The following is a 25,298-nucleotide window of genomic DNA, read 5'->3' as shown; positions in this document are numbered from 1 at the left end:
AACACCAATTGCCTTTAATGCAGTGCTTGAATTGGGGTGGGATGGGGCGGGATGGCATGCCGTTACTTTATTAAAATGACCGTTCTCTATCCCGCCAGGCGGGATGGAGCGATTGTTAATACCGGAGCTATCTTTTTTTTTCCCTTTTGTTTTGGCGCTGTTTTTGTAGACTGACAGGTGGATCTGTCCAATTATATGAGACGCGCCAAATCTTTGACACAGTATTGGCTGGGCGGGCCCTAAATGCTAATAAATAGCTGCGCACTGCAGGCACGCCAGACACGCAGCGTGAGGAGGGTGTGGAGTGGTGCTGCTGGAGTGTGAGGGCTGGGCCTGGCTGATGTAAGTAAACGGTTTACTATACTATACCTGTCCTGTGCTGCAGTCCACAATCTCCTGCTGAGTCAAGGGTGGGGGGTTTTTGGACAAATTTTGTATCACGACCTGGCTGGCAAATTTTATAGTGCTAATAGCCGGGCTCCACGCTACCCGACCCTCCGCATCCGGTCACCAGCCCATTAATTTCTTTTACCCGGCCCTTACTGGCTGGGCCTGGCCAACATATTTTGCCGCCGAGGCCGCCGCAGGCGCACTACGAATGCGCTACGGAACAGATTGATGGTGGCCTGGTGCGGAGGGTGAGGCATTAAGGGGTAAGAATCTGCCTTTTCAAGGTGTGTGGGGTTTGCTGCGGGTGATGGGTCCCATGTCCCATGAGCTGCGCAGAGCCAGAGAGTGCCCCTAGTTTGTTCACAACAGGTACATTCGGACAGGGGGGCAAGTGGGCAACAATGGTGCACGGCACCTCTGTGTCCCACTGCGCAGCCAACCCTTTGCCCTGCTGTTACCATTCTATTTACCTCCCCTGCCTCCTGCTGATTTTTAGGACATCTTTATTCTGGCACACATGCACGTGGCAACTCCTGATTATTATGTAATTTTGATGCAAAGCAGCAAAGGCATATAAAAATGTCCAGGGACCTAAAAACCATTTCCATTGCGATTTATTATTTTTTTCTATTTTGTGGATTTTTTATTATTAAATGATTTGCTTTTTTATTCAGCTGTCCAGTTTGCAGTTTCAGCCACCTGGTTGCTAGGTTCCAAGTTACCCTAGCAACCATGCATTGATTTGAATAGAGTGTGGATTGTTTTTATTTTCTTATAATGAATTAATTCTTATATCTAGTAAATCAATTTATTTATTGCACCGCACTTTTTAAATAGGTCCTTATCTGACCTATGAAATTTTAATTAAATTTATTAATTCTGTGAATGCACTTTATTCATTGCTACTTTTAAGTAGCACGTTATATTGATTGTGGATCCTATTAATTGCACCTGAGTGAGTCTAATTATGAACTTGGGATTGGAATGAATTTAAATATTAGCAATTAGCTTGATAACATTCATTTGATATATGAACTAAATAGCACTTTATATTTAATTGGTCTGGGAATTGATGGGTCCTGTTTAAAATATTTATGTATGAAATAATTGGGCTGCACTGCACTTTTAAGTCTGTGATAAGGGAACTTCAGTTTGCCCTTCTTTTGCACCAATGTCCAATCCGGATTCCCTTCATGTCCCCTATGCACAGTCTCTGCTGCTGTGACTCCGACCTCCCCTTTTGTGTGACAGTCTGTGATGGGGAAAATGATGAGATTTAGAGGTTGGCTGGTTGGTTAGGGCATCTGAGAGCTGCTTCTCCCAGTGCTGCAGTGGGGTCTGGTGCTCTGCCAAACACAACTGCTCCTCTCAGTGACACAGTGTAATTTACTAATACTGTTGTTAGTTCCAATGCTTGTCTAGTTACGATTGCAAACCCTCAAGCCCCTTTATCTATCACTATCTTTCTTTCTATCTATCATCTAATAATCCTCTTTCCATCTGTCATCTCTCTTTATCTGTCTCTGTCTCTTTATCTATTATCTATAATCTATCATTCATCTCTATCATCTTTCTTTATATCTATCTGTCTTATCTATCTATTATTTATCATCTCTTTCTATCTATCTGTCTATTATCTATATATCATCTATCTATTTCTATATATCTAGTATCTATCTATATATCTATCTGTCTGTTATCTGTCTATATTTATCATCTCTATCATGTTTTTCTTTCTATCAATTTATCTGTCAATTATCCATCTTATCTATCATCTCTTTCTATCTACCTGTCTATTATCTATTTCTATCTAGTATCTATTTATCTATCTGTCTATTATCTATCTGTCTATTTATCATCTCTATCCATCAACTCTTTCTATCAATTTATCTGTCAATTATCTATCGTATCTATCATCTTTCTATCTATCTGTCTATTATCTATCTAGCATCTATCTATTTCTATCTAGTATCTATCTATTTATCTATCTAGTATCTATCTATCTGTATCTATCTAGTATCTCTCTTAACTATGTATCTATCTAGTATGTTTATCATCTATTTCTTTCTATCTTTAGATAGATATCTAGGATCTATACTAGATATCTATCTATAGATAGAAAGAGATAGATGATAGAGATACTAGATAAATAGTTTAGAGATACACAGATAGATACTAGATAGATAAATAGATACTAGATAGAAATAGATAGATGATGGATAGATAATAGACAGATAGATAGAAAGAGATGATAGATAAGATGGATAATTGACAGATAAATTGATAGAAAGAAAAAGATGATAGATAGAGATGATAAATAGACAGATAGATAACAGACAGATAGATATATAGATAGATACTAGATAGATAGAAATAGATAGATGATAGATAGATAATAGACAGATAGATAGAAAGAAAGAGATGATAGATAGAGATGCTGATAGATAATAGACAGATAATCTATCATCTATCATCTCTTTCTATCTGTCTATTATCTATCATCTATCTGTTTCTATCTAGAATCTATTTATCTATCTGTCTATTATCTATCTGTCTATTTATCATCTCTATCATCTCTTTCTTTCTATCAATTTATCTGTCTATTATCTATCTTATCTATCATCTCTTTCTATCTGTCTATTATCTATCATCTATCTATTTCTATCTAGAATCTATTTATCTATCTGTCTATTATATATCTGTCTATTTATCATCTCTATCTACCATCTCTTTCTTTCTATCAATTTATCTGTCAATTATCTATCTTATGTATCATCTCTTTCAATCTATCTGTCTATTATCTATCCATCATCTATCAATTTCTATCTAGTATCTATCTATTTATCTATCTAGTTTCTATCTATCTGTATCTATCTAGTATCTCTCAACTATTTATCTATCTAGTATCTCTCAACTATTTATCTATCTAGTATGTTTATCATCTATTTCTTTCTATCATTAGATAAATATTTAGGATCTATCATCTATTAGATAAATAGATACTAGATAGAAATAGATAGATGATAGATAGATAATAGACAGATAGAAAGAGATGATAGATAAGATAGATAATAGACAGATAAATTGATAGAAAGAAAGAGATGATAGATAGAGATGATAAATAGACAGATAGATAATAGACAGATAGATAAATAGATACTAGATAGAAATAGATAGATGATAGATAGATAATAGATAGATAGATAGAGATGATAGATAGAGATGATAGATAGATGATAGATTATCTGTCTATTATCTATCAGCATCTCTTTCTATCTATCTATTATCTATCTTATCTATCATCTTTCTATCAGTCTATTATCTATCTATCTCTATCTATCATCTATCTATTTCTATCTAGTATCTATCTATTTAATTATCTAGTATCTATCTATCTGTATCTATCTAGTATCTCTCTTAACTATTTATCTAGTATGTTTATCATCTATTTCTTTCTATCTTTAGATAGATATCTAGGATCTATACTAGATATCTATCTATAGATAGAAAGAGATATATGATAGAGATACTAGATAGATAAATAGTTAAGAGATACTAGAGATACACAGATAGATACTAGATAAATAAATAGATAGATACTAGATAGAAATAGATAGATGATAGATAGATAATAGACAGATAGATAGAAAGATGATAGATAAGATAGATAATTGACAGATAAATTGATGGAAAGAAAAAGATGATAGATAGAGATGCTAAATAGACAGATAGATAATAGACAGATAGATAAATAGATACTAGATAGAAATAGATAGATGATAGACAGATAGATAGAAAGAGATGATAGATAAGATAGATAATTGACAGATAAATTGATGGAAAGCAAAAGATGATAGATAGAGATGATAAATAGACAGATAGATAATAGACAGATCTATCATTTATCTATCTATCCTCTATCTGTTTATCTTTTTATCAATAGAATTCTATTTATCTATCTAGTATGTATCAGCTATCTATCCAGGATATCTTATTTCTTTCTAGAATCTATCTATTTATCTAGTGTGTGTATATATAATCTTTCTAGTATCTATCTCTATCTATTATCTATAATTATAGAGCACAGTAAAATCCTGGTAGGGACGCAGTCCTTATTTCATAGTGTTGTCTGGGATACTTTGTAGGGCATTATATCCACACTGTACATGTAGGGGGTAGGGTTTTTTTATGTTATGGGTTTGTTTCTGTCAAGGCTGCCAGGAGCATGAAGAGACGCGTCTGCTCCCGGCGGCGAAGAATCCAAAATGGCGGCGCCCAGTCGGCCCACGTGGACGCTGGGACGCCAACGCCGCAACGCAGACGCATACGTAAAACACGCATGCGCAAACCAGCCGGCGCAAGCACGCCGGCGTAAGGACGCCAGTGACGTCACTATGGTGCCAAATTCAACTATAAAAGGGCGCCCAGGACGCCAGAAGGGCGCCCAAGAATAGGTTTTGCTACTCTGAACCTGGGTTCCTGTATTCCTGTATTCCTGATTCCTGTATTCCTGATTCCTGCTCCTGCCTTGGTTTTGACCCCCTGCCTGGACTCTTGTTATTTGATCCTGATCTGCCTGCCATTGAACTCTTGCCTGGACTTTGACCTTGTATCTTGCTTAACCCTTTGGATACCGTGACCTTGCACCCTCAAGAGGGCTTCCTCCTTGATCCTGACTACCTCCCTGGAGGGAGCTCCCGGCTCCCTGACATTATTCTTGGGCAATGGATCCCACTGAGGAAGCTCAGCCAGATTTCGGAAGGGCCTTTCGAGGTCTGCATACTCGCATGGAGGCGTACAAAGCTCGGCAAAATTATGTTGGACACACGCTGGAGACAATTCTAGAAAAATTATCCATGCTGACACCGACTATTCCAACACTGACAACGCCCACGCCAGTTGCTGCCGACATGGCTACACAGTCCGTCACTTCTGGTCCACGTATTCTTGTACCGCCTCTCTACAGTGGCGACCCTCAAGCCTGTCGTGGTTTTGTGAATCAGTGCCAGATTCGGTTCGCCCTGCAACCTGCTGAATTTATCTCTGAGCGATCTAAGGTTGGTTTCGTGATCACTCGTCTGGCATGGAAAGCACTTGAATGGGCATCTCCACACTGGGAGAAGGAGTCTCCTCTAATTGATGATGCTAAAGCCTTCCTGAAAGAATTCCGGACGGTGTTCGATGCCCCGGTCGAGTGGCGACCGCTGCTTCGCGTCTGTTCCAGATCCGCCAAGGGAATCTTAGTGTAGCGGAATATGCCATTGAATTCCGTACTCTCGCTGCTGAGACTCGTTGGAACAATGATGCCTATCATGCTGCCTTCTACAATGGTCTCTCTCGTCGCCTCAAAGATGACCTGGTCTCCCGTGAATTACCCACACAGGTTGAAGACCTCATTGCTTTGTCTGTCAAGGTGGACACCCATCAGAGAGAACATCAAGCTGATAGGGACCGAGTCAAGAAGTTTCAACCCATGCTGGCTCCTCACTTTCAAAGACCCCTATTACCTCCTACCCCCCAGCAGTCTTCTGTTATTCCTCCGGAGGAACCTATGGAAGTCGGAAGAGCTCGTCTCTCTGAACAGGAGAAACTCCGGAGACGTACGGCTGGACTTTGTCTCTACTGTGGGGGTCAATCTCATTTTTCCAACTCCTGTCCTGTGAAGCCTCAGAGTTCCCCTCTTCAAGGTAACCTTGGAAAGACTCATGTAGGGGGTATTACTCCGAAGTCAAAAGAAAACTCTCACAGGTTTCTTCTGCCTTTACAGATCCGTCTGTACTCTAAGACCATTGTTGGCTCAGCTTTTATTGACTCTGGAGCTGCCGGAAACTTCATGGACGCTCTCTTTGCCAAGCATATGAATGTTCCCCTGTTTCCATTGACTCCTCCACTTCGAGTAACCGCCATTGATGACCGACCCCCTTGAATCCGAGTTTATCTCTATGACGACTGGGGAATTGCCTGTTCAGGTTGGGACTTTACACAAAGAAAAGTTATCGTTCCTGATTATTTCCTGTCCTTCTGTTCCAGTCGTCTTGGGGCTTCCTTGGTTAGGCCTGCATAACCCTATCATTGATTGGTCCTCGGGGCAGGTTTCCCGTTGGAGTCCATACTGCCAACAACACTGCCTTCCTGCTGAACCCATCCAGAGGGTGAATATTTCTACATCTGATTTGAAGATGCTTCCCTCCTTTTACAAGGAATTCTCCGATGTCTTCTGTAAAAAGTCTGCAGAATTTCTCCCTCCTCATCGTCACTACGATTGCCCAGTTGATCTCCTGCCTGGAACTATGCCTCCTAGAGGTCGCACTTATCCTCTCTCCCCAGGAGAGACCTCTGCTATGAAGGAATATATCCAAGAAAATCTCCAGCGGGGGTTTATTCGCCCTTCTACTTCTCCTGCAGGGGCTGGATTCTTCTTCGTGGAGAAGAAGGATGGAGGCCTACGTCCTTGTATTGACTACCAGGGTCTGAATAAAATCACCATTAAGAACCGGTACCCTTTGCCTCTGATTGCAGAACTTTTTGACCAACTAAAGGGGGCTAAAATCTTCACTAAGTTGGATCTCCGTGGGGCATATAACCTCATCCGCATCCGAGAAGGTGACGAATGGAAGACAGCATTCAACACTCGTGATGGGCACTATGAATACCTCGTGATGCCCTTTGGTCTCTGCAATGCCCCGCTGTCTTTCAAGAATTCATGAATGATATTTTCTGGGATCTCTTGGGAAAGTTTGTGGTCGTGTACCTTGATGACATTCTGATTTTCTCTAAGCACCTTGCAAGCCATCGCTCCCAGGTGAAGGAAGTACTCTCTCATTTGAGGAAGAACTCCCTCTTTGCCAAGCTGGAGAAATGCGTGTTTGAAGTGTCCAAGATTCCTTTTCTGGGCTATATCATCTCCCCAGAGGGTTTCGAGATGGATCCTGTGAAAGTGTGAATGGCCACTACCGCTGAGCACCAAGGCTATCCAGAGATTCATTGGTTTTGCCAATTACTACCGGCAATTCATTAAGGGGTTCTCTTCTCGTATTGCTCCTATCCTGGCCCTCATCCGAAAAGGGGGTAAACCCAGTTCATGGCCCCCATCTGCTATTGAAGCTTTTCAATCCTTGAAGGGCGCCTTCACTTCTGCTTCGGTTCTCCGTCATCCTGATCCAGAGTTACCTTTCTTCATCGAGGTGGATGCTTCTGAAGTTGGAGCTGGATCTATCCTGTCCCAAAGACATCCCTCTGATGGAAAATTGCACCCATGTGCGTATTTCTCTAAGAAGTTCTCTCCTGCTGAACAGAATTATGATGTAGGAAATCGAGAACTCCTGGCTGTCAAGCTTGCCTTAGAAGAGTGGCGTCACCTCCTTGAAGGTTCCTTGATCCCAGTCACGATCTACACAGATCACAAGAATCTTGAGTTCATTCAATCTCTCAAGAGGCTGAATCCCAGACAAGCAAGGTGGGCTCTCTTCTTCTCCCGATTTAACTTTGTCTTGACTTATCGCCCTGGCTCCAAGAATCGGAAAGCCGATGCTCTGTCTCGAAGTTTCACTCCAGTGGATTGCTCTCCTGAAAGACTAGAGCCAATTATTCCTCCTGTCAAGATCATCGCTTCTTTGTACCCTCAATTTGCTGATCAAATCCTGGCCGGTCAATCTTCTGCCCCTCCTGATACCCCCATCGGAATGGCATTTGTACCTCCTGAACTTCGTCTGCCTATCCTGCAACAGACTCATAGCTCCAAGCAAGCTGGACATCCTGGTCCTGCTAAGACTCTTGAACTTTTACGGCGTCTAGTCTGGTGGCCGACTATTAGTAAAGATGTCAAAGACTTTGTTGCTGCTTGTACTGTTTGTGCCACTTAAAAGCCGAGCCATTCTCGCCCTAGCGGGTTACTACAGCCATTGCCTGTCCCCTCTCGTCCATGGACTCATTTGGCAATGGACTTCATAGTCAAACTTCCTCCCTCCAGTGGGAACACTGTCATCTGGGTCGTCATTGATCGCTTTAGCAAGATGGCCCACTTCATCCCATTATGGAAGCTTCCATCTGCGGTGGAATTGTCTCAATTGTTCATTCAATTCATTTTCCGTTTGCATGGATTCCCAGCAGAGATAGTCTCTGACAGAGGTTCCCAGTTCACAACTAAGTTTTGGTGTTCCTTATGAAAGGATTTGGGTATTGCTCTCCAGTTCTCTTCTGACTATCACCCCCAAACTAATGGGGCAGCGGAACGGGTGAATCAAGCCTTAGAACAATTCCTGAGGAATCATGTCTCCCTATGCCAAGATGATTGGTCTGACCTTCTCCCGTGGGCGGAATTTGCCCATAACAACGCCTGTCATTCATCCACTGGAAGATCTCCATTCATGTCTGTGTATGGCCAACATCCTCAAGCCTTTCCGCAAGACTTTGTTTTGTCTGATGTCCCAGCCGCTGATGACCATGCGGCCCATATGTCCGCTATTTGGCTGCAACCAAGTCTAATTTGGAGAAAAGTGCTCTTGTGCACAAGACCTTCGCTGATCGAAGACGTAGACCCTCTCCTCCCTACAAGGTTGGTGATAAAGTCTGGTTGTCTTCCAGGAATATTCGATTGAAGGTGCCATCTCCTAAGTTGGGTTCAAAGTTTGTGGGTCCATTCTCCATCTCAGAAGTGATCAATCCTGTGGCTGTCAGACTTCAGCTTCCCCCTAAGATGTGAATTCCCAACGTGTTTCATGTCTCCTTGGTGAAACCCGCTACCTCCAACTTCTTTTCTGTGGACCAGTCTCACCCTCCTACTATCTCGGTGGATGGTCAACAAGAATATGAGGTGGAAAGGATCCTTGACTCCAGAATCTCCAGGAGCTATCTTCAATATCTCATCAAGTGGGAGGGGTTTGGCCCTGAAGAATGCTCCTGGGAAGGACACTCTGATGTTCATGCTCCTCGTCTTGTAAGGGATTTCCATTCCAAGTTTCCCCAGAAGCCAAGTCCTTGTGGTCCTGAGGCCCCCCGTGAGGGGGGGGGTACTGTCAAGGCCGCCGGGAGCATGAAGAGACGCGTCTGCTCCCGGCGGCGAAGAATCCAAAATGGCGGCGCCCAGTCGGCCCACGTGGACGCTGGGATGCCAACGCCGCAACGCCGACACATACATAAAACACGCATGCGCAAACACGCCGGCGCATGCACACTGGCGTAAGGACGCCAGTGACATCACTATGGCGCCAAATTTAACTATAAAAGGGGCCCAGGACGCCAGAAGGGCGTCCAGGACGCCAGAAGGGCGCCCAAGAATAGGTTTTGCTACTCTTTGCCTGGACTTTGACCTTGTATCTTGCTTAACCCTTTGGATACCGCGACCTTGCACCCTCAAGAGGGCTTCCTCCTTGATCCTGACTACCTCCCTGGAGGGAGCTCCCGGCTCCCTGACAGTTTCTCCTTTAAAAGGTCCATATCACACATTCTCACACACTATGTCTATGGTCAATTTATTGTCAGCTAAGTAACCTCCCTGAAAATTTTGTTTTTAATGTGTGGGAGGAGTCCAGAGGAACCCCATGAATGAGGCAATAAGGGAAACTCAGTTGTGCTCTGTGGTCAACTAATGTTTTATTTATCACTTATTTTGTAACCATCTTTTTCAAAGTCTTCAATCTTGCGGCTGCCTGTAAAGAAGCCACTGTTTTGACTTTTTATCAAGTGGACCAGACATCTGTGAAAGCTATACCTCCTTCTCTGCGCTCTTTGCTGTGGTCTAAAATCATCACTAGTTACCTAGGCCAGCGGATTTCAAAGAATTTACGACTTCAGGTAAGTCAAATGGTCAGTCCCATGGGCAGCTTTAAACCTCAGTGGATCCTGTCTCGCGTCTGGGAAGAGATTTTTTGTGGTTGATAATTTTTCTTTCTTTCCTTACAGTATCATCATCTTTTTCCAACATCTTCAATCTTGCGGCTACCTGTGAAGAAGCAACGGTTTTGACTATTCAGCAAGTGGACCAGACATCTATGCAAGCTACACCTCCTTCCCTGCGCTCTCTGCTCTGGTCTAAAATCACCGCTAGTTACCTAGGCCAGTGGATTTCAAAGAATTTACGACTTCAGGTAAGTCAAATGGTCAGTCCCATGGGCAGCTTTAAACCTCAGTGGATCCTGTCTCGCGTCTGGGAAGAGATATTTTGTGGTTGATAATTTTTTTTAACTTTTTCTTTCCTTACAGTATCATCATCTTTTTCCAACATCTTCAATCTTGCGGCTGCCTGTGAAGAAGCAACGGTTTTGACTATTCAGCAAGTGGACCAGACATCTGTGCAAGCTACACCTCCTTCCCTGCGCTCTCTGCTCTGGTCTAAAATCACCGCTAGTTACCTAGGCCAGTGGATTTCAAAGAATTTACGACTTCAGGTAAGTCAAATGGTCAGTCCCATGGGCAGCTTTAAACCTCAGTGGATCCTGTCTCGCGTCTGGGAAGAGATATTTTGTGGTTGATAATTTTTTTTAACTTTTCCTTTCTTTCCTTACAGTATCATCATCTTTTTCCAACATCTTCAATCTTGCGGCTGCCTGTGAAGAAGCAACGGTTTTGACTTTTCAGCAAGTGGACCAGACATCTGTGGAAGCTACACTTCCTTCCCTGCGCTCTCTGCTAGATTCAAGATACAGTTCATCACCCTGATCACCCAGAAAGGTATCATTTTGACATTCATTTTTGTAGATTAGCCATCCCATCTCAAATCCATATAAGATACTTATGGTGATTTTCCACTCTTTTTCACAGCAATGGTGGATAAGTGGATCGCCAAAAAACAAAAACTAAATTCACAAAAACAAGTGACCTCAGAATCTATAATATTGATCGATGATGAAGAATATGAAGCTAGCATTGTCCTTCCAACACTGAATGACAAAGATTGTGAAAATTTACACAAAATGTACCTTTCTACTTGTCAAAAGAACAATGGGATGCAAAACTGAAAACCTATAAATGGCTGGTGATTGGCAAAAATGGCCTAGGCTGTTTAACTTGCAGATCTGTGGATTAGGTCCCTCTAAAACACAGGGGGGCTCATTTATTAACGCAGCGCAGGGCATAAATGGACGCAAAAGATTGTCTGCGCCATCACAAGCGCCATCGCAAATATATCTGCGTGATATTGCGCTTGACACACAGATTTTGCGATGGTTTTGTTTATGCGCTTTGCGCAAAAGATTGGGCATTTATGTCGCAAAATATGCCGTGGTAGTGAGGGGCGTGACTGTGGGCGTGGCTACAATGCGCTTGCACTGCGACTGACGCAGCTTTGCGTCTATATATGGGCAAAACTGCACTCGGGCAACATCACCACAGTTTCTACGACTGCCTCTTCATGGCGTAATAGTAACGCTCTTTAAAATGCGCAGTCCTGTGTTTCTGCGCTAGTATATTCGCATTTTAGCGTTTTTGTTTGATAGAGATTTTTATATATGTGTGCATGGTTATAGTGTTAAACTGGGTTGTGGCAAATACAATGGGGCTGCTGTTGGTGGAGATTTTTTTTAGATGTGTGTTTAGAATGACAAGGGCTATTTTGACTGTTAGGGCAAGGCCACACCAGGCGATTTTGCTGCGATTCGAGTCGCGGCGAAAAGTCGCCGCGACTTTTAATCCAGAATCGCCGCGCTAACTTTTGCGCTGGCGTGAATGGGAATCGCGGCAAAATCGCCTGCGCGAAAACACACGCGGCGATCTTTTTTCTATTGTCGCCCGAAATCGCCTCGCAATTCGAATCACGGCAAAATCGCCTGGTGTGGCCTTGCCCTTAGGATTTCGCCGCGATTCTGCCCGCAGCGACTTTTCGCTGCGTGTTTGCGCGACTTTTAAGCCGAAATAGCTTTCCTAACTTTCACACTGGCGTCAATGGAAATCGCGGCGAAATTGCTGCGCTAATTCACACGCGGCGATTCTTTTTCTATTGTCGCCCAGAGTCGCCCAGCGAGGCAACTTCGGGCGACAATAAAAAAAGATTCGGCGCATGTGAATTAGCGCAACGATTTCGCCGCGATTTCCGTTGATGCCAGCGCCAAAGTTAGGATGCTATTTCGGATTAAAAGTCGCAGCGAAAAGTCGCGGTGGGCAGAATCGCGACGAAATCGCTGCGTGTGTCCCTACCCTTAGTATTGATAAATGTCAATATATTATACTGCAAAAATATACGTTTGTTTTAAAGGGGTTGTTCACCTTCCAAACACTTTTTTCAGTTCAGACTTTTTTCAATTACTTTCCATTATTTATTTTTACTGTTTTTCCTTAATCTAAGTGTAAAGTTGAATGTTGGTGTCTCTGGTGTTTGAGTCTGACAGCTCAGTAATTCAGGTGCAGACTCTGAACTGTTACAAATTTGCAACATTTAGTTGATACATTTCTCAGCAGTATCTATGGAGTATTAGCAACAATTATGTCAATTCTAACAGCTGCCTGTAATGTAACCCAGGGATTCTGCTCAGCAGGGACAAAGATAAGAAATGTATCAACTAAATGCATCCATTTAGAACTGTTTACAGGGTCGGCGACAATCCTCTCCCAGAGCTGCTTCAGAAGGTGAAAAATGAACTATACTCTTCAATATTAGAAAACACATAAAAAATAGAAAGTCATTGGAAAATGTCGTTATTTCTGGTGATATTTCTGAAACCAACAAGTTGTTTTGAAGGTGAACCACCCCTTTAAAGATTCAAATAATAAATTTGATATCTGCATTAGATACAATAGAACTTTGTATTATGTCATAGCGTTATGAAATATGCTAGTGCTCTATGAATCCTTGTTAATAATAATAAATAAAAACATGATCATTTTACTGTAGTTGTAATTAAGTTTCAAACACCACTGAAATGTGTAATATTAAAGTGTAATACAGCTGGAATTTCTATCGTCTTATTTTATTAAAAAAAAAAATAGTATACAATTCAGAGAAAATGTAGTTAGGTTCAGATAAATATTAAAGTCAATAATCTGATGAATGTTTTTCCATTCACATTTCATCTTCATTTCTTGAAGGTATCTGCAAAATAAATTAATCCAATTGTAATTATGAAGTATTATTTATTAATTATTTTGATTAAAAAAAACAATGCAGTATGAACTATTTGAACTGGAGCAAGTGCTGTGATGTACTTTAAGTGCCTGAGGGCTACAGATTTTCACCTAAATATAGAAATCTTGTCCTATCTTCTAATTTCATATAAATAAAATCCATTAAAAAATGATATGTTAACCCTAAAATATAACCATGTAAAAGAGACTGTTGTAGCATTATGTTGTTCTGCAGATAAAGTATTGTAAAGCATGCAGAATTTTAGATAATAGAAAGTGTTTGTTGTCTTTTCAGTTTTGTTTAGACTTAAAATGATTTGATTGGTGTCCTTAAACAATTAGTTTAGTGTCCTCTTAATTGATTTTTTAGTTATTATATACTTAACTTTGTATGCATCTTAGTTACTAAGGTCTAAATTTACTTAGCAACCATTTATTAAAGGCAGCTTGTACAATTGATATCATTGTTGCTATCATTCCATTAATACTGCTGAGAAATATATAAATAAATTTATTAACTAGTTACTGTTCAGATTCTGCACATGGGTCATGGAGATGATGGAAAAAGTACACACAGGACCTTTATCATAGCATAAGTATATTTTACTTACCACTGGAAATAATTTGAAATCAGTTGTCTTCGTATAAGCACACCTTCCACATTGTTTTCTCGATTGTGATCAATGATATCATCTATTTGTGGACTAAGATCGCTGGCAACTTCGATGTGTTCTTTATGAAGAAGTGCATAATTGTGAAGAATGCAGCAGCTGAAAATAATTTGGCATACTTTCTCTGGTTTGTATATTAAGAAACCGCCTGTTTTATCTAGGCATCTAAACCGACTTTTTAGAATACCAAAGGTTCTTTCAATTATGCATCTGGTAGCTTTATGGCTGGAATTAAAATTGTCTTCTGCAGCAGTTAGTGGATTAAGTAGTGGTGTAATAAGCCATGGTTTCACTGCATAACCACTGTCACCTTAAAAATTGAAAATGTAAAGAAAATTTAATAGATTAAATTTGTCTCATTTAGGATTCCTTAGTATGTTTTTTCAAATGAAACTAACTACTGACATGTGCTTTACACAAGTGCTGGTTTCCTAAGCGAACATCACTAATTTATTTTATGCCTATCTAAAAGCACAAGTGAAATGTTACATTTATTATCCTCATAATGTATTTGATTGTGTTAATTATTGAGTATAGGTGTGATTGGAAGCTTTAAAATAATTAGTATTCACACACATTTCACTGTCCACTGTTTTTTAATCCTTAAATCAGTACTAAATTTGACTTTGAGGGACATCAGTTACTGATACACAAAGGGGTATATGTATCAAATAGTGAAGTTAGTGATATTCAACATATTAGGGGGTAGTGAAAAAAATCTGAGCTTGCCCTGTACAAGTGTAGCAAATTCCTGCTGGCTGCAGCTTTGACGGTAACCTGGTAACACAATTCTGTCTAATATTGTGTGTATGAATGAAGCCCTTTTTCAAAGCAATGTACCTACACTGTTGTTTGAAATTGGCCTGCGCTATACTACTGGTTACAAGGGATAAGTGAAGTGATGGATTTTTAACTGTGTCTTAAACAAAGAATGAACTTTCACTCTCACCTTTCATAAACATGTCTTTAAAAATGCTATAGAAAAGAATTGAAATTGGCAGAAAATCACTCTAGTGGACCGCAGTGATCTCTAACTTCAGTCTTTGATAATTCTACCCCAATGAGAGACACAGACCAAGAGAGAAAGACCAAGAAAGAGAGAAAGAGAGAGAGAGATGGAGAGAGAGATAGAAGGATTCTATGGGGATAATTCTATAATTATAACTGAGGAGAGTAATTAGTCATTAATGAATTGATGTTTTTTTTAAAACATTGTATATTGCCTTAAGCATGAAGAGATATAATGTACATCAATCATGTACTAACCAAGCAGCCATCCATTTCCAGCTTCTCCTGCTTGAAGCCGTTGATGTAAGTGTGAGTTGCGGAAGATGAACGAATCATGTGTTGATCCCGGATACTTTGCCACAACATCTAGAATTTTACTAGATGCATCACAGACCACCTATAGAAATAATGTTTAAGAAGGTCCGTAAAGTATAAATGTCTTAACATTCGCATAAATATAGTTTTATTTAAAAAAAACATTCATTTATACCTGTACATTTATCGAATGGAAGCCTTTACGGTTGTAATAATAACGCTCTTTTTCAGCTGGTGGAATTAAACCTATATGTGTGCAGTCAATGGCCCCAATGACATTAGGCATTTCTGCAATGGTATAAAAATCATTTTTTATTTTTGCCAAGTTAGCTGGACTCATGTCATAGTGTAGCAGCTCAGGTGTTAAGCTACAAATGCCATCTAGTACATGTTTCAAAGTTTGAGAAAAAGTTGGCTGACTGAATCCACTACATGCACTTATTGTTGTCTGAAATGAGCCTGAAGCTAAAAAATGCAATGTAGCTAGCAACTTAGAGATGCCAGGAATAGCATGGCTACGTTTGGTCTTCGGTTCCATGTAATGCTTAATTTTTTCATACAATTCTGTAATTGCTGTACGACCCAGGCGGTATCTTAACCTGATTTCTTCATCAGTCAAGTTATCCATAACAGTACGAGGATTAAATTGTCTTGGAACCCTCAACCTTGGCCTTTCAATATTGTCACCATTTTGAAGATTTTCATGTAGCATTGCCAATAAGGCAAGCTGGTAATTTTGGCATAAAGCCATTTGTGAAATCCAGGTCTTTTTTTTTGGAAATATAAACAAGACTTAACACCACCAACCACCAACACAAAAAATTGTAGGTTCGCACTGTTGTAGACGCACAGGCACGTAACAATGGACGCAGGATGACGTAGATGCGTAGTCTATGTTGAGTTTGCGCCTGTATGAGAGCAATATGCGCACTTATGGACTCAAAACGCTTCAAAAAGTGCTCTATTTTGCGGCAATAAAGTAGCTAAATTCAACTTTGAATAGTGCTCCGATTTGTTTAAAAAGGAATGCATACATTTATAAATTGGCTCTTCATAAAGAGTGGTATGAGTCTTTGACTAATGTCTTAAAGGAAGATTTTAATGTAAAAATTAAAACTGGCTAAATAGCCAGTGTAATATAAAAATGTTTCTAATATAGTTAGCCTAAAATGATATGTATTACGGCTGGAGTGACTGCATATGTAACATAACATAACATTATTTCTAACATTTCAGCTCTATAACTCTTAGGGGGTTATTTGTTAAAGTCTGATTTGTTAATGTTAAAAAAATCTGATCAAATCCCCATGGCTTTTTTTTAACTTATTTATTTATAACTTTATCACCCACCAACTCCAACAGCTTAGGGAAATGGCCAAAAACCTAGTGCACATCACAAAATCCTTGGCACTTCTCCTATTGACTTATATGCAATCTTGACAGGTCTGAGATGCCGGTTTTTCATATTTTGACTTTGGCATCTTCGGTGTTTAATAAAATTAGAAGAATTCGTGATTTTTAAAACATGGAAATTGTTAAAATAAACATTTTTCATGTAATCAGAGTTTAGTAAATAACCACCTTAGTCAGTCAGCAACTTGAAGGTGGCAACATGGCACATACATTTTCATAAATGGTAATGTTCGTTGCGTTTGCTATTGATCCTCAACATTCAGCACAAATTCAAATAAAAATATTTATGACCTATGTGTAGGGATGCACCGAATCCACTTTTTTGGATTTGGCCGAACCCCCGAATCCTTCGCTACAAATTAGGCTGAATATCGAACCGAATCCGAACTCTAATTTGCATATGCAAATTAGCGGAGGGAAGGTGAAAACATTTTTTATTTCTTCGTTTTCTGACAAAAAGTCACTCAATTTCCCTCCCTGTCCCTAATTTACATATGCAAATTAGGATTCAGTTCGACTGGGCAGAAGGATTCAGCCGAATCCGAATCCTGCTGAAAAAGGCCGAATCCTGGGCGAATCCCGAACCGAATCCTGGATTTGGTGTATCCCTACCTATGTGGCTCCCCCTCAAGTCAATGATTGATTACTGTTTGGTCACTGTTTTAGCTAGTATGTAACACATCCAACTATAGCCTTTAGTCTTAAAATTTGTGTTTATCTATATAAAAAAACAACAAATCTTTTGCACTGGCTATCCATTAACCCAGTTGTCATTATTACACTGAACTGTTCATTTAAGGTCATTATAAATGACCTGCCCTTTGCTCTGGAGGATGGTGATTGTTCACTCCTTTGTAGCTATCTGGCTGCCACTGTTATTGGTCTTTTATTTCAGAATGATGTGGGGGCCCTGGTGGCTATTGTGATCCCTCTGTCTCAGTTACCCTTATAACCTTCTGACATCCAATGTCCTTTTGATATTGAAATGCTGGGGTGTTAGGAAGCAGACTACAGTTAGGGAAGGTGATCAGAGTAGACATTAGTTTACTAAGTTAGGGTTAACAATGAATGGATCGTAATATGTTTGTGTAGCTGTAAACATGGTTCTTAACAATGAGAGTTAGGTCTTATCCCATCCTATACATTATAGACTGAATAAAGTACACCTCATTGTAATTGAAAACCCTAATAGATTTAGTTTATAACATTTAATATGTAGCATTCTTAAATGCTTCATTCATTTAAATATCTTTATGTTACAAAAGAGGATGTGTATCATAAATCAACAATAATATAGTGTTGCTGTATTATGAATACCTACACAGTTTGCAAAATGTATCCTTCAGCACTTCCCATACTGGATCTGAGTTAGTAATTTTCACAAATTTGTTTCCTTACAATTGCACTTATATGATGTCAATACATAAACAAATATAATAAAGTTAAACAAAATAGAGGAAGGGATATATATGACATAGTAAACATGACGAGCACATGCAGAGTACAGGTACATGTGGAACTGGAGCCAATTTAATGTAACATAGGTAGAGCATAATAAACTTTATATAGGTGGGTATAACACTGAGTCAGGGTCATAGGTATGTTTCACAAACTGTACTCATCCTAAAATTATAAGGGCATATAATGAACATAAGACAAGAAACTGAGAATGCACCACACACCACTTAACACTGATCACAATTTAGTAATGTTTAAATGATACATGCCACTACTATCTTTTGGGTCTGCTTTCTACTGTCAACTGTTGTGTCCTAATCAGCAACTCATATTTCTAATTTTCTTTAGTAACTAAGAACTTTGAGGCCCTTATAAAATACACACCTACAGGGCCTGCTATGACTTACATTAATTGTAGCCTTTTACTCCAATTATCCTTTTTTAAAAGGTACATAACACACTTTTATCTCTCAGGCTGGTTGCATTCAAAAATGTTATCTGAACATGAAGAATTACATGAGCAAATATCAGCAAATTCATAAACTGTTTTATTCAAGCAGAAATGTGAGTTCAGTTTTAGAAAATAACTCCTGCATAACAATACATATTGGCTATGACTTTTATTCATGAAATACTTTATGAGCTAATATAAGTTTGCTTATGCGAACGGATGCATGGTTGAACGGTGAGTTGACAATGAGAAATGTTGCTTCTTATAAGTGTACTACATACTGGAACGTAAAAACCCGGGGTTTTCTGTTTTGAGAAAAAAATCTCACTTCAGTTGTTGTTAATACATTTACCAAGTTTGTTTAAAGTTTATGTAAATATAAAAAACATTACTTCTTACGCAATGTAATGACATCATTGTGAAATCTTAAAGGGGTGGTTCACCTTCAAACAACTAGTTTATTTTAGATAGATCACCAGAAATAACCACTTTTTCCAATGCCTTTCTATTTTCTGTGTCACCGTTTTTCTAATATTGAAGAGTATAGTTAATTTTTCACCTTCTGAAGCAGCTCTGGGAGAGGATGGTCGCCGACCCTGTAAACAGTTCTAAATGGATGCATTTTAGTTGATACATTTCTTATCTTTGTCCCTGCTGAGCAAAATCCCTGAGTTTCATTACAGGCAGCTGTTAGACTTGATACAATAGTTAATAATACTCCAGAGATGCTGCTGAGAAATGTAGCGACTAAAAGTTGCAGAATTGTAACAGTTCAGAATCTGCACCTGAATTACTGATCTGCCAGAGTCAAACACCAGAGACACAAACATTTAACTTTAAACTTAGATTGTGGAAAAATACTAGATAATAAATAATGGAAAGTATTTTAAAAAAGTCTTTATTTCTGGGGAACAATCTAAAACAACTGAATTGAGAAAAGAAAGTGTTTGGAAGGTGAACCACCCCTTTAAAACGTGAAAAACTGTCCATTTCTAGTGAACTATCTAAAAACAAATTAACAATGTAACAGAGAAGCTCATAAACTTATTTAAAGAGAGCAATGCATATGCTTTGAAAAGAACAAACACCATACTTGTCTGTCATATTTGTAAGTAAACCTATAGTTTTTATATTGGGCATGTAACTTTAAAAGTGAAGACAACAAAAATGTATACCTTCCCAATTTTTAATATTTTTTTTTTTTTTTTGGACCCACTGATAAAATGTTGTTAGACTTCCTTTTTCGGTATGAACGCCTGGGAGGTGCTGTTTCTATTGTCAAAACCTCTTTGACAATTGTGGAGCATTGGTCAATAAAACTATCATTATAAACATCATTCTGTTGGCTGACACTGTTGTCAGTTATAGCTACATTTTCATCTGTATGACTGTTGGAATCAAGTGCCAATAATGGAGATTGAGGCTTGCTTTCATTCACATTAACTGTATCACTGGGCAAATCTCCTATGTGTTGCTCGAATGTATTGGTTGGATTATCGATAATATAATCAGTTGAGTCAGTTTCAACTGTGAACACTAGTTGCCTTTCCATTTTAAGGTAACCTACTAATGCCGACTCTATGGTTTTTATACCTTTATTGATTGTTTGTAAAAACCCATTGTTTTCTTTTGTTATCTCAAGCTGTGCATTTGACACAGATAGTATTTGTTTCAGAACATTTAAACACTCTTCCTGAGCAGGTCTACCTTCTTGACATATTTTGAGCAGCTCATTTTGAATGTCTTTCTTTGAATTATCTACATAAAGTGAAGGTTTCGACATTTGACTTTTAGATGAAGTTGCAAAATCTTCTGTATCGCTTAGATCTATGAAGTCATTGATGCTGTTTTCTACAGTTGCTGCAAATGTAGAGAAAAGATAAGTTAACAATATGATTTTTAAATTAGTAAAACAGATAACATATTTTGACACAAACATTAATTTCAGTGCAAATTAGACATTTTGAATCTCTTTTAAGAAGGTGTTAAATTTGGCTAAACTCTTAAGGTCTCTAGGGCTTGTTGTTAATAAGTCATTGCAATATGGAAAGTATATGAATGACTGACAGGAACAATTGGGCAGTATGTTTTAATGGTTTTAACAACTTATTACAGCACACCACACAAAGTAATTTTTCAGAGCTACAATTTTGGGGAGATTTTGCTGCTTTTAATGTTCTAATATGTGACTATCCAATAATGATCTACACTATATATATATGTATATATATATATATATCTGTATATATAGATTTTAATTTTTTTTAATTAATTATTTATGTGTGTTCCTTACCTTTTCACAATATTGAATTAAATATGGTTGTCGTGGCTGAAAGATGAACCTTGTAAACCCTGAGCTACAGTTCAATGTTTGTTCAGTAAACACATAAGTCTGCCAGGCAGGTCCGGACTGAGAATTAAAATAGGCCCTGACATTTCAAGTACACAGAGGCCCAATCAGCCCACATAAAGTCCTAAAAAGCCCCCACCAGTCCACTAAATAATGACTTTATATGGGACCCTAGAGCAAGCCCCTCTGGCGTTTGCCAGAACCCACAGATTGCCAGTCCGGGCCTCATGCCAGATAAGGGTTATGCCTAATAAACACAGAAGTGGAAAAAACTAAAAAGTGTTTTTTCACACTTAAAACCCTATTGAGTAGTACAGAGCTGTGCATGCGAGACGTTTTGTTGAAAGAGGTGCTTTAATATGTATGAGTTGACTTTTGATTAGATAAGGTGAAAGTAACAATTCTTTGCACTACAGGTAATATATTTAATTTTATAGTTAGTACTTTGGTGAGGGGTTTGCTCTGATTTTGACCCTTATTTTTGACATGTAACAGTGATTGCTTCTAATGAATATATCTATCCATGAAAATACATTTTATTAAAATGAACTATAACTTATTACATTTATACATGTCTTTAACAAGTGTAAATAAAAGATAACTATATTACCATATTCACGGACTGATTGCACGTCACTACTATCAAACTTGGAGTCACCTTTAATTAATAATTCAGGTATTGTCCCTTGAACCTTAACAAAACACAAAAGATTTAATAATAAATGTTATTAAAAAGCAACTGTTTGTAATTCCGATTTTTCTATATGTTAAAATGTTAAGGAAAGATTTGACACATTTACACACAAAATTCTAATTATTATATAAATACATTTATTCATTCTTGTTCAGTCTACAAATTTTGAAACTCACTAAATTGTAACTAAAACTTAGGACAGATAATTTATTCCATTTGGCAACATTTGTGAGCTTATAATGTTTGCAATTATTACAACATTGATATTTAATATTATTACCCTGCACCTCTTCTCTTCCTTTCCCAAATATAAATATTGAAATGTTTTTTAAAAAAAACAAAAAAAACGGGGATGTTTATAAAGTTAGAACTTTCAATTAAATTGCATTACTTGGGCTTCAAATTGATTCAGTGATGTAACCTTCTCATCTCCACCACCAGTTTTTGATCTTTTTTTCTCTATATCACTCAGTTTATCTTTGGTACGCCTAGAAATGTAAAAGACAATTACATTTATGTAAAATGACATCAATACTTTCACCTAAGTAGTTGTCTGCAAGTATGGCAGTACCATACAGTCATTAATAGTGTAAATAAAAAAATAAAAATTAACATTGTCAACTAAACAAACTGATAAGTAATGTTTACAACATTTACAATTAATAATTAGCATTTGAGTGCTTTATTAGAATGACATCAACACTTCATATACTTTTTTACCGTCTAATATCCAACCATCGTTTCTTCAGCTGAATGACTGTTCTTGGACCCACTCCTACAGAACTAACTTTGTTTTTTATATTTTCCCATATCTGTTTTTTTCTTTGATTTGAGATTTTTGAAGCTAATGATCCATAAAGTAGGTCATATTTTTCCGAAATCTGTAAAGAAGATGATAAGGTATAATCTTTATTATTGATTTAAATATAACATAAATAGTATTATATGTTTAACAGGTTGCTACTATCTGCTTTTAATTAATCAACACTAAACGGTACTATTATAGCAGCATTGTTACTAGTGTCCAAAGTCATACATGCATTCAGGCATATATTGATTGGGATAACAAAATTAAATATTAAAAGGTCAGCCCCTGAATCAAAAAGCAAACAATTATACACAATTTTGATCAATACACCCCATTAAAACAATTAAAAAACATATATTAAAATCAGATAGAAGAATAATAGGCAAAGTGATTAATATTGTTGAATTCAAAAAATACTTAAACTTTAGTGGTCAAGTATACCAACAACTTAAAAAATACATCATTAAGTAGATACGTTATCATGTTAAAAACATAATTAGAAACAGAAGATAGTGAAAGACTGACTATAAAATAAACTTAGTTGTTTAATTTATTCCCTAATGACTTTTTACAGTCTTACAGTTTGTCATCATTCTCTGTATAGTGCAAATATAAAAAAACATGTAACCCAAGTCTACATGCATTATATAACAACAATAGTAGCCAACTAAACACTCTTTTAAACATATCAATGTATTTCAACATGCCTCTTGTGTATGATATTATTAATTAACTAAACTGTACTTTTAATATATTAATATTGTATAGTTTAATTAGTTATTCATGTGTTTTATATGACCTGATTTAATTAAGCTGGCCTTCCAAATTGCTTATTCACAACTAAATTTACATAATGACATATTACCACCCCCTTCAAGAGGTTATGCACTTAAATAAACTTGTTATAAAAGTAGCTATATAAGGTTGCAATCAAACAGTATGTAACATTTACTGCTTATCAGTTTAAAAGCAAAGGATTAGTTGTGAGTTGTTTCCTACTTGTGAACTAAAAATGCATATTATTAAATATGCAGGAAAACATATACAAATATTTAGTACATTTAGAGGACAATCATGTTGAAAACTATGTAGAAAAAGTGTAAACCTATAAAATATTTCGTGCCAACCATTCATGAATTTGTCCGATGTCACAGATGCCACATACAATGTAGACTAAAAAAACAGGGATTTTACTAGTTGCTATGGACAACATCATTGGTGATGCGTGTCTGCAAACTTTTATGTGGTACATGTGCCCTTTATAAAGTATTCTTATTTTTACATAATTGATATGAACAACTGTATTTGCCTTCTATTGCACCACTCACAGCTTTTAAAACAATAACAACTTTAATCCTAATAAAGCTTTGCTTGAGTTGCTCATTATTGACTATTTAGACTGCATATGTGCTGATGCAAGACATTACAGTATTAAATATACATGAAAATAGAGAACTAACTCGCACGTACAACTATACTACATACATTTTATTAATATATAAAAATACGTACTTCACGAATTAATACCTCTAACTCTTCATCTGAGAATTTTGTCATTCTCTTGCGATTCTGATCATATTTAGACTGTAGTTGTGTGTCTTCTTCTGAAAGATCACTTGATGAGTCTTTTCTCATATTTATAGATGAGTCTTTATTTTCAAAAACATCATTTTTACAGTGTTTAATTTTTTTATTTTTTTACCATTTTCCTTTTTTGAATTTTCTTACTCTCCTCTTTGTTATAAATGGCCTCACAAGTATTCTCACATTCAACTTCAAATAAAACACTTTCCTCTGGCATAGTTTCTGTCATATCACTTTTTTCAGTCACAATGTTCATTGAAATGGCAGTTGTCTGAGGCATATTTTTTTCCACAGCCTGCACATTATGACAAGTGGCAGCATTAGAACTGGAGCCAGAATTTCCATAAGTTCTTAATAAAGGCAAAAACTGCAACAGCTGCTTTAATTCGACCTCTGTAAGTGTGGCTTCCATTGCTTGAAGAATTAAGTATATCAAATACAGATACCTTAGCAAATTAAATGTGAACTTCAAAGTGAACACTTGCTTCCCTCAACGCGCACCGAATTTTCGCGCTCTTAGTTACGCAAGTTGCGTCATAAAGGTCCTACGTCAGCACCACACCAGCCGAAAGAGACTGCCCGCATGAGAGCAAATGAGAGTCAATATAGACGCATGTTTCATCAATGCGCCTGTATTGGGAGCAAATGAGAGTCAATATAGACGCACGTTTCATCAATGCGCCTGCATTGGTTTTATGTGCATCAAAATTGGCACTAACTCGTGGTGTGGAATGGGTGTGGTTTGCATGTTTATACGGCGAGTCGGGAAGGCACCAGACACTTTGCAAAGTACATCAACGTCATGTCATGCCAGCTAAGGAGCCAAGCTTTCTCTAGAAGAGAACTTTATTTTCTAGTTGAGGTACTAGACAAAAAGAGGTAAGCTAGGAATCATAACTTGCTGCTGATGTGGAATAATAATCATTAAACTACACTTAACAATATTGACATAACTATAGCATTACTATTGTTTTGTAAAATATATTCTGTTACTCTGACATATAAGCTAAACGATGCATTAATTCATAGGGAAGTCTAACAGTAATTATTACTACATCAGAATCTTTAAAATTGTGTAAACTTCAATAATGATGTATTAATGA

At 37.8% G+C, this 25,298-nt stretch overlaps 2 protein-coding genes across 3 annotated transcripts in view; both read right to left on the bottom strand.

Moving 5' to 3' along the window:
- Nucleotides 1–25,298, bottom strand: part of dhrs11.L (dehydrogenase/reductase (SDR family) member 11 L homeolog) — an 84,679-nt gene that overhangs the window by 21,272 nt on the left and 38,109 nt on the right. The window lies entirely within an intron of this gene.
- On the bottom strand, nt 19,667–24,089 carry LOC121399957. Of its 2 annotated transcripts, none has more exons than XR_005965378.1 (3): nt 22,524–24,089; nt 21,720–22,291; nt 19,667–20,619 (listed from the first exon to the last, which is right to left on the bottom strand). XR_005965378.1 is itself a non-coding variant. In XM_041581996.1 (3 exons), the coding sequence occupies exons 1-3, from the start codon at nt 22,330–22,332 to the stop codon at nt 19,946–19,948; spliced, it is 894 nt and encodes a 297-aa protein (XP_041437930.1). In that variant the 5' UTR covers nt 22,333–22,516; the 3' UTR covers nt 19,667–19,945. The 2 variants fall into 2 exon arrangements, 1 of the variants encoding a protein (XP_041437930.1); XM_041581996.1 differs by lacking the exon at nt 22,524–24,089 and having other exon boundaries at nt 21,720–21,801; nt 22,195–22,516.

Source organism: Xenopus laevis, chromosome 2L, assembly GCF_017654675.1.
Source record: "Xenopus laevis strain J_2021 chromosome 2L, Xenopus_laevis_v10.1, whole genome shotgun sequence".
Lineage (NCBI taxonomy): Eukaryota > Metazoa > Chordata > Amphibia > Anura > Pipidae > Xenopus > Xenopus laevis.
This window is presented reverse-complemented; position numbering and strand designations above follow the sequence as displayed.

Coding starts and splice junctions, on each gene's coding strand:
- LOC121399957 (XM_041581996.1), bottom strand. CDS start 22,332: ATGTCATTTTACATAAATGTAATTGTCTTTTACATTTCTAGGCGTACC. Junction 21,802..22,194: donor TGAATCAATTTGAAGCCCAA/GTAATGCAATTT, acceptor TGTTTTGTTAAG/GTTCAAGGGACAATACCTGA. Junction 20,620..21,719: donor GCAATCAGTCCGTGAATATG/GTAATATAGTTA, acceptor CTACATTTGCAG/CAACTGTAGAAAACAGCATC.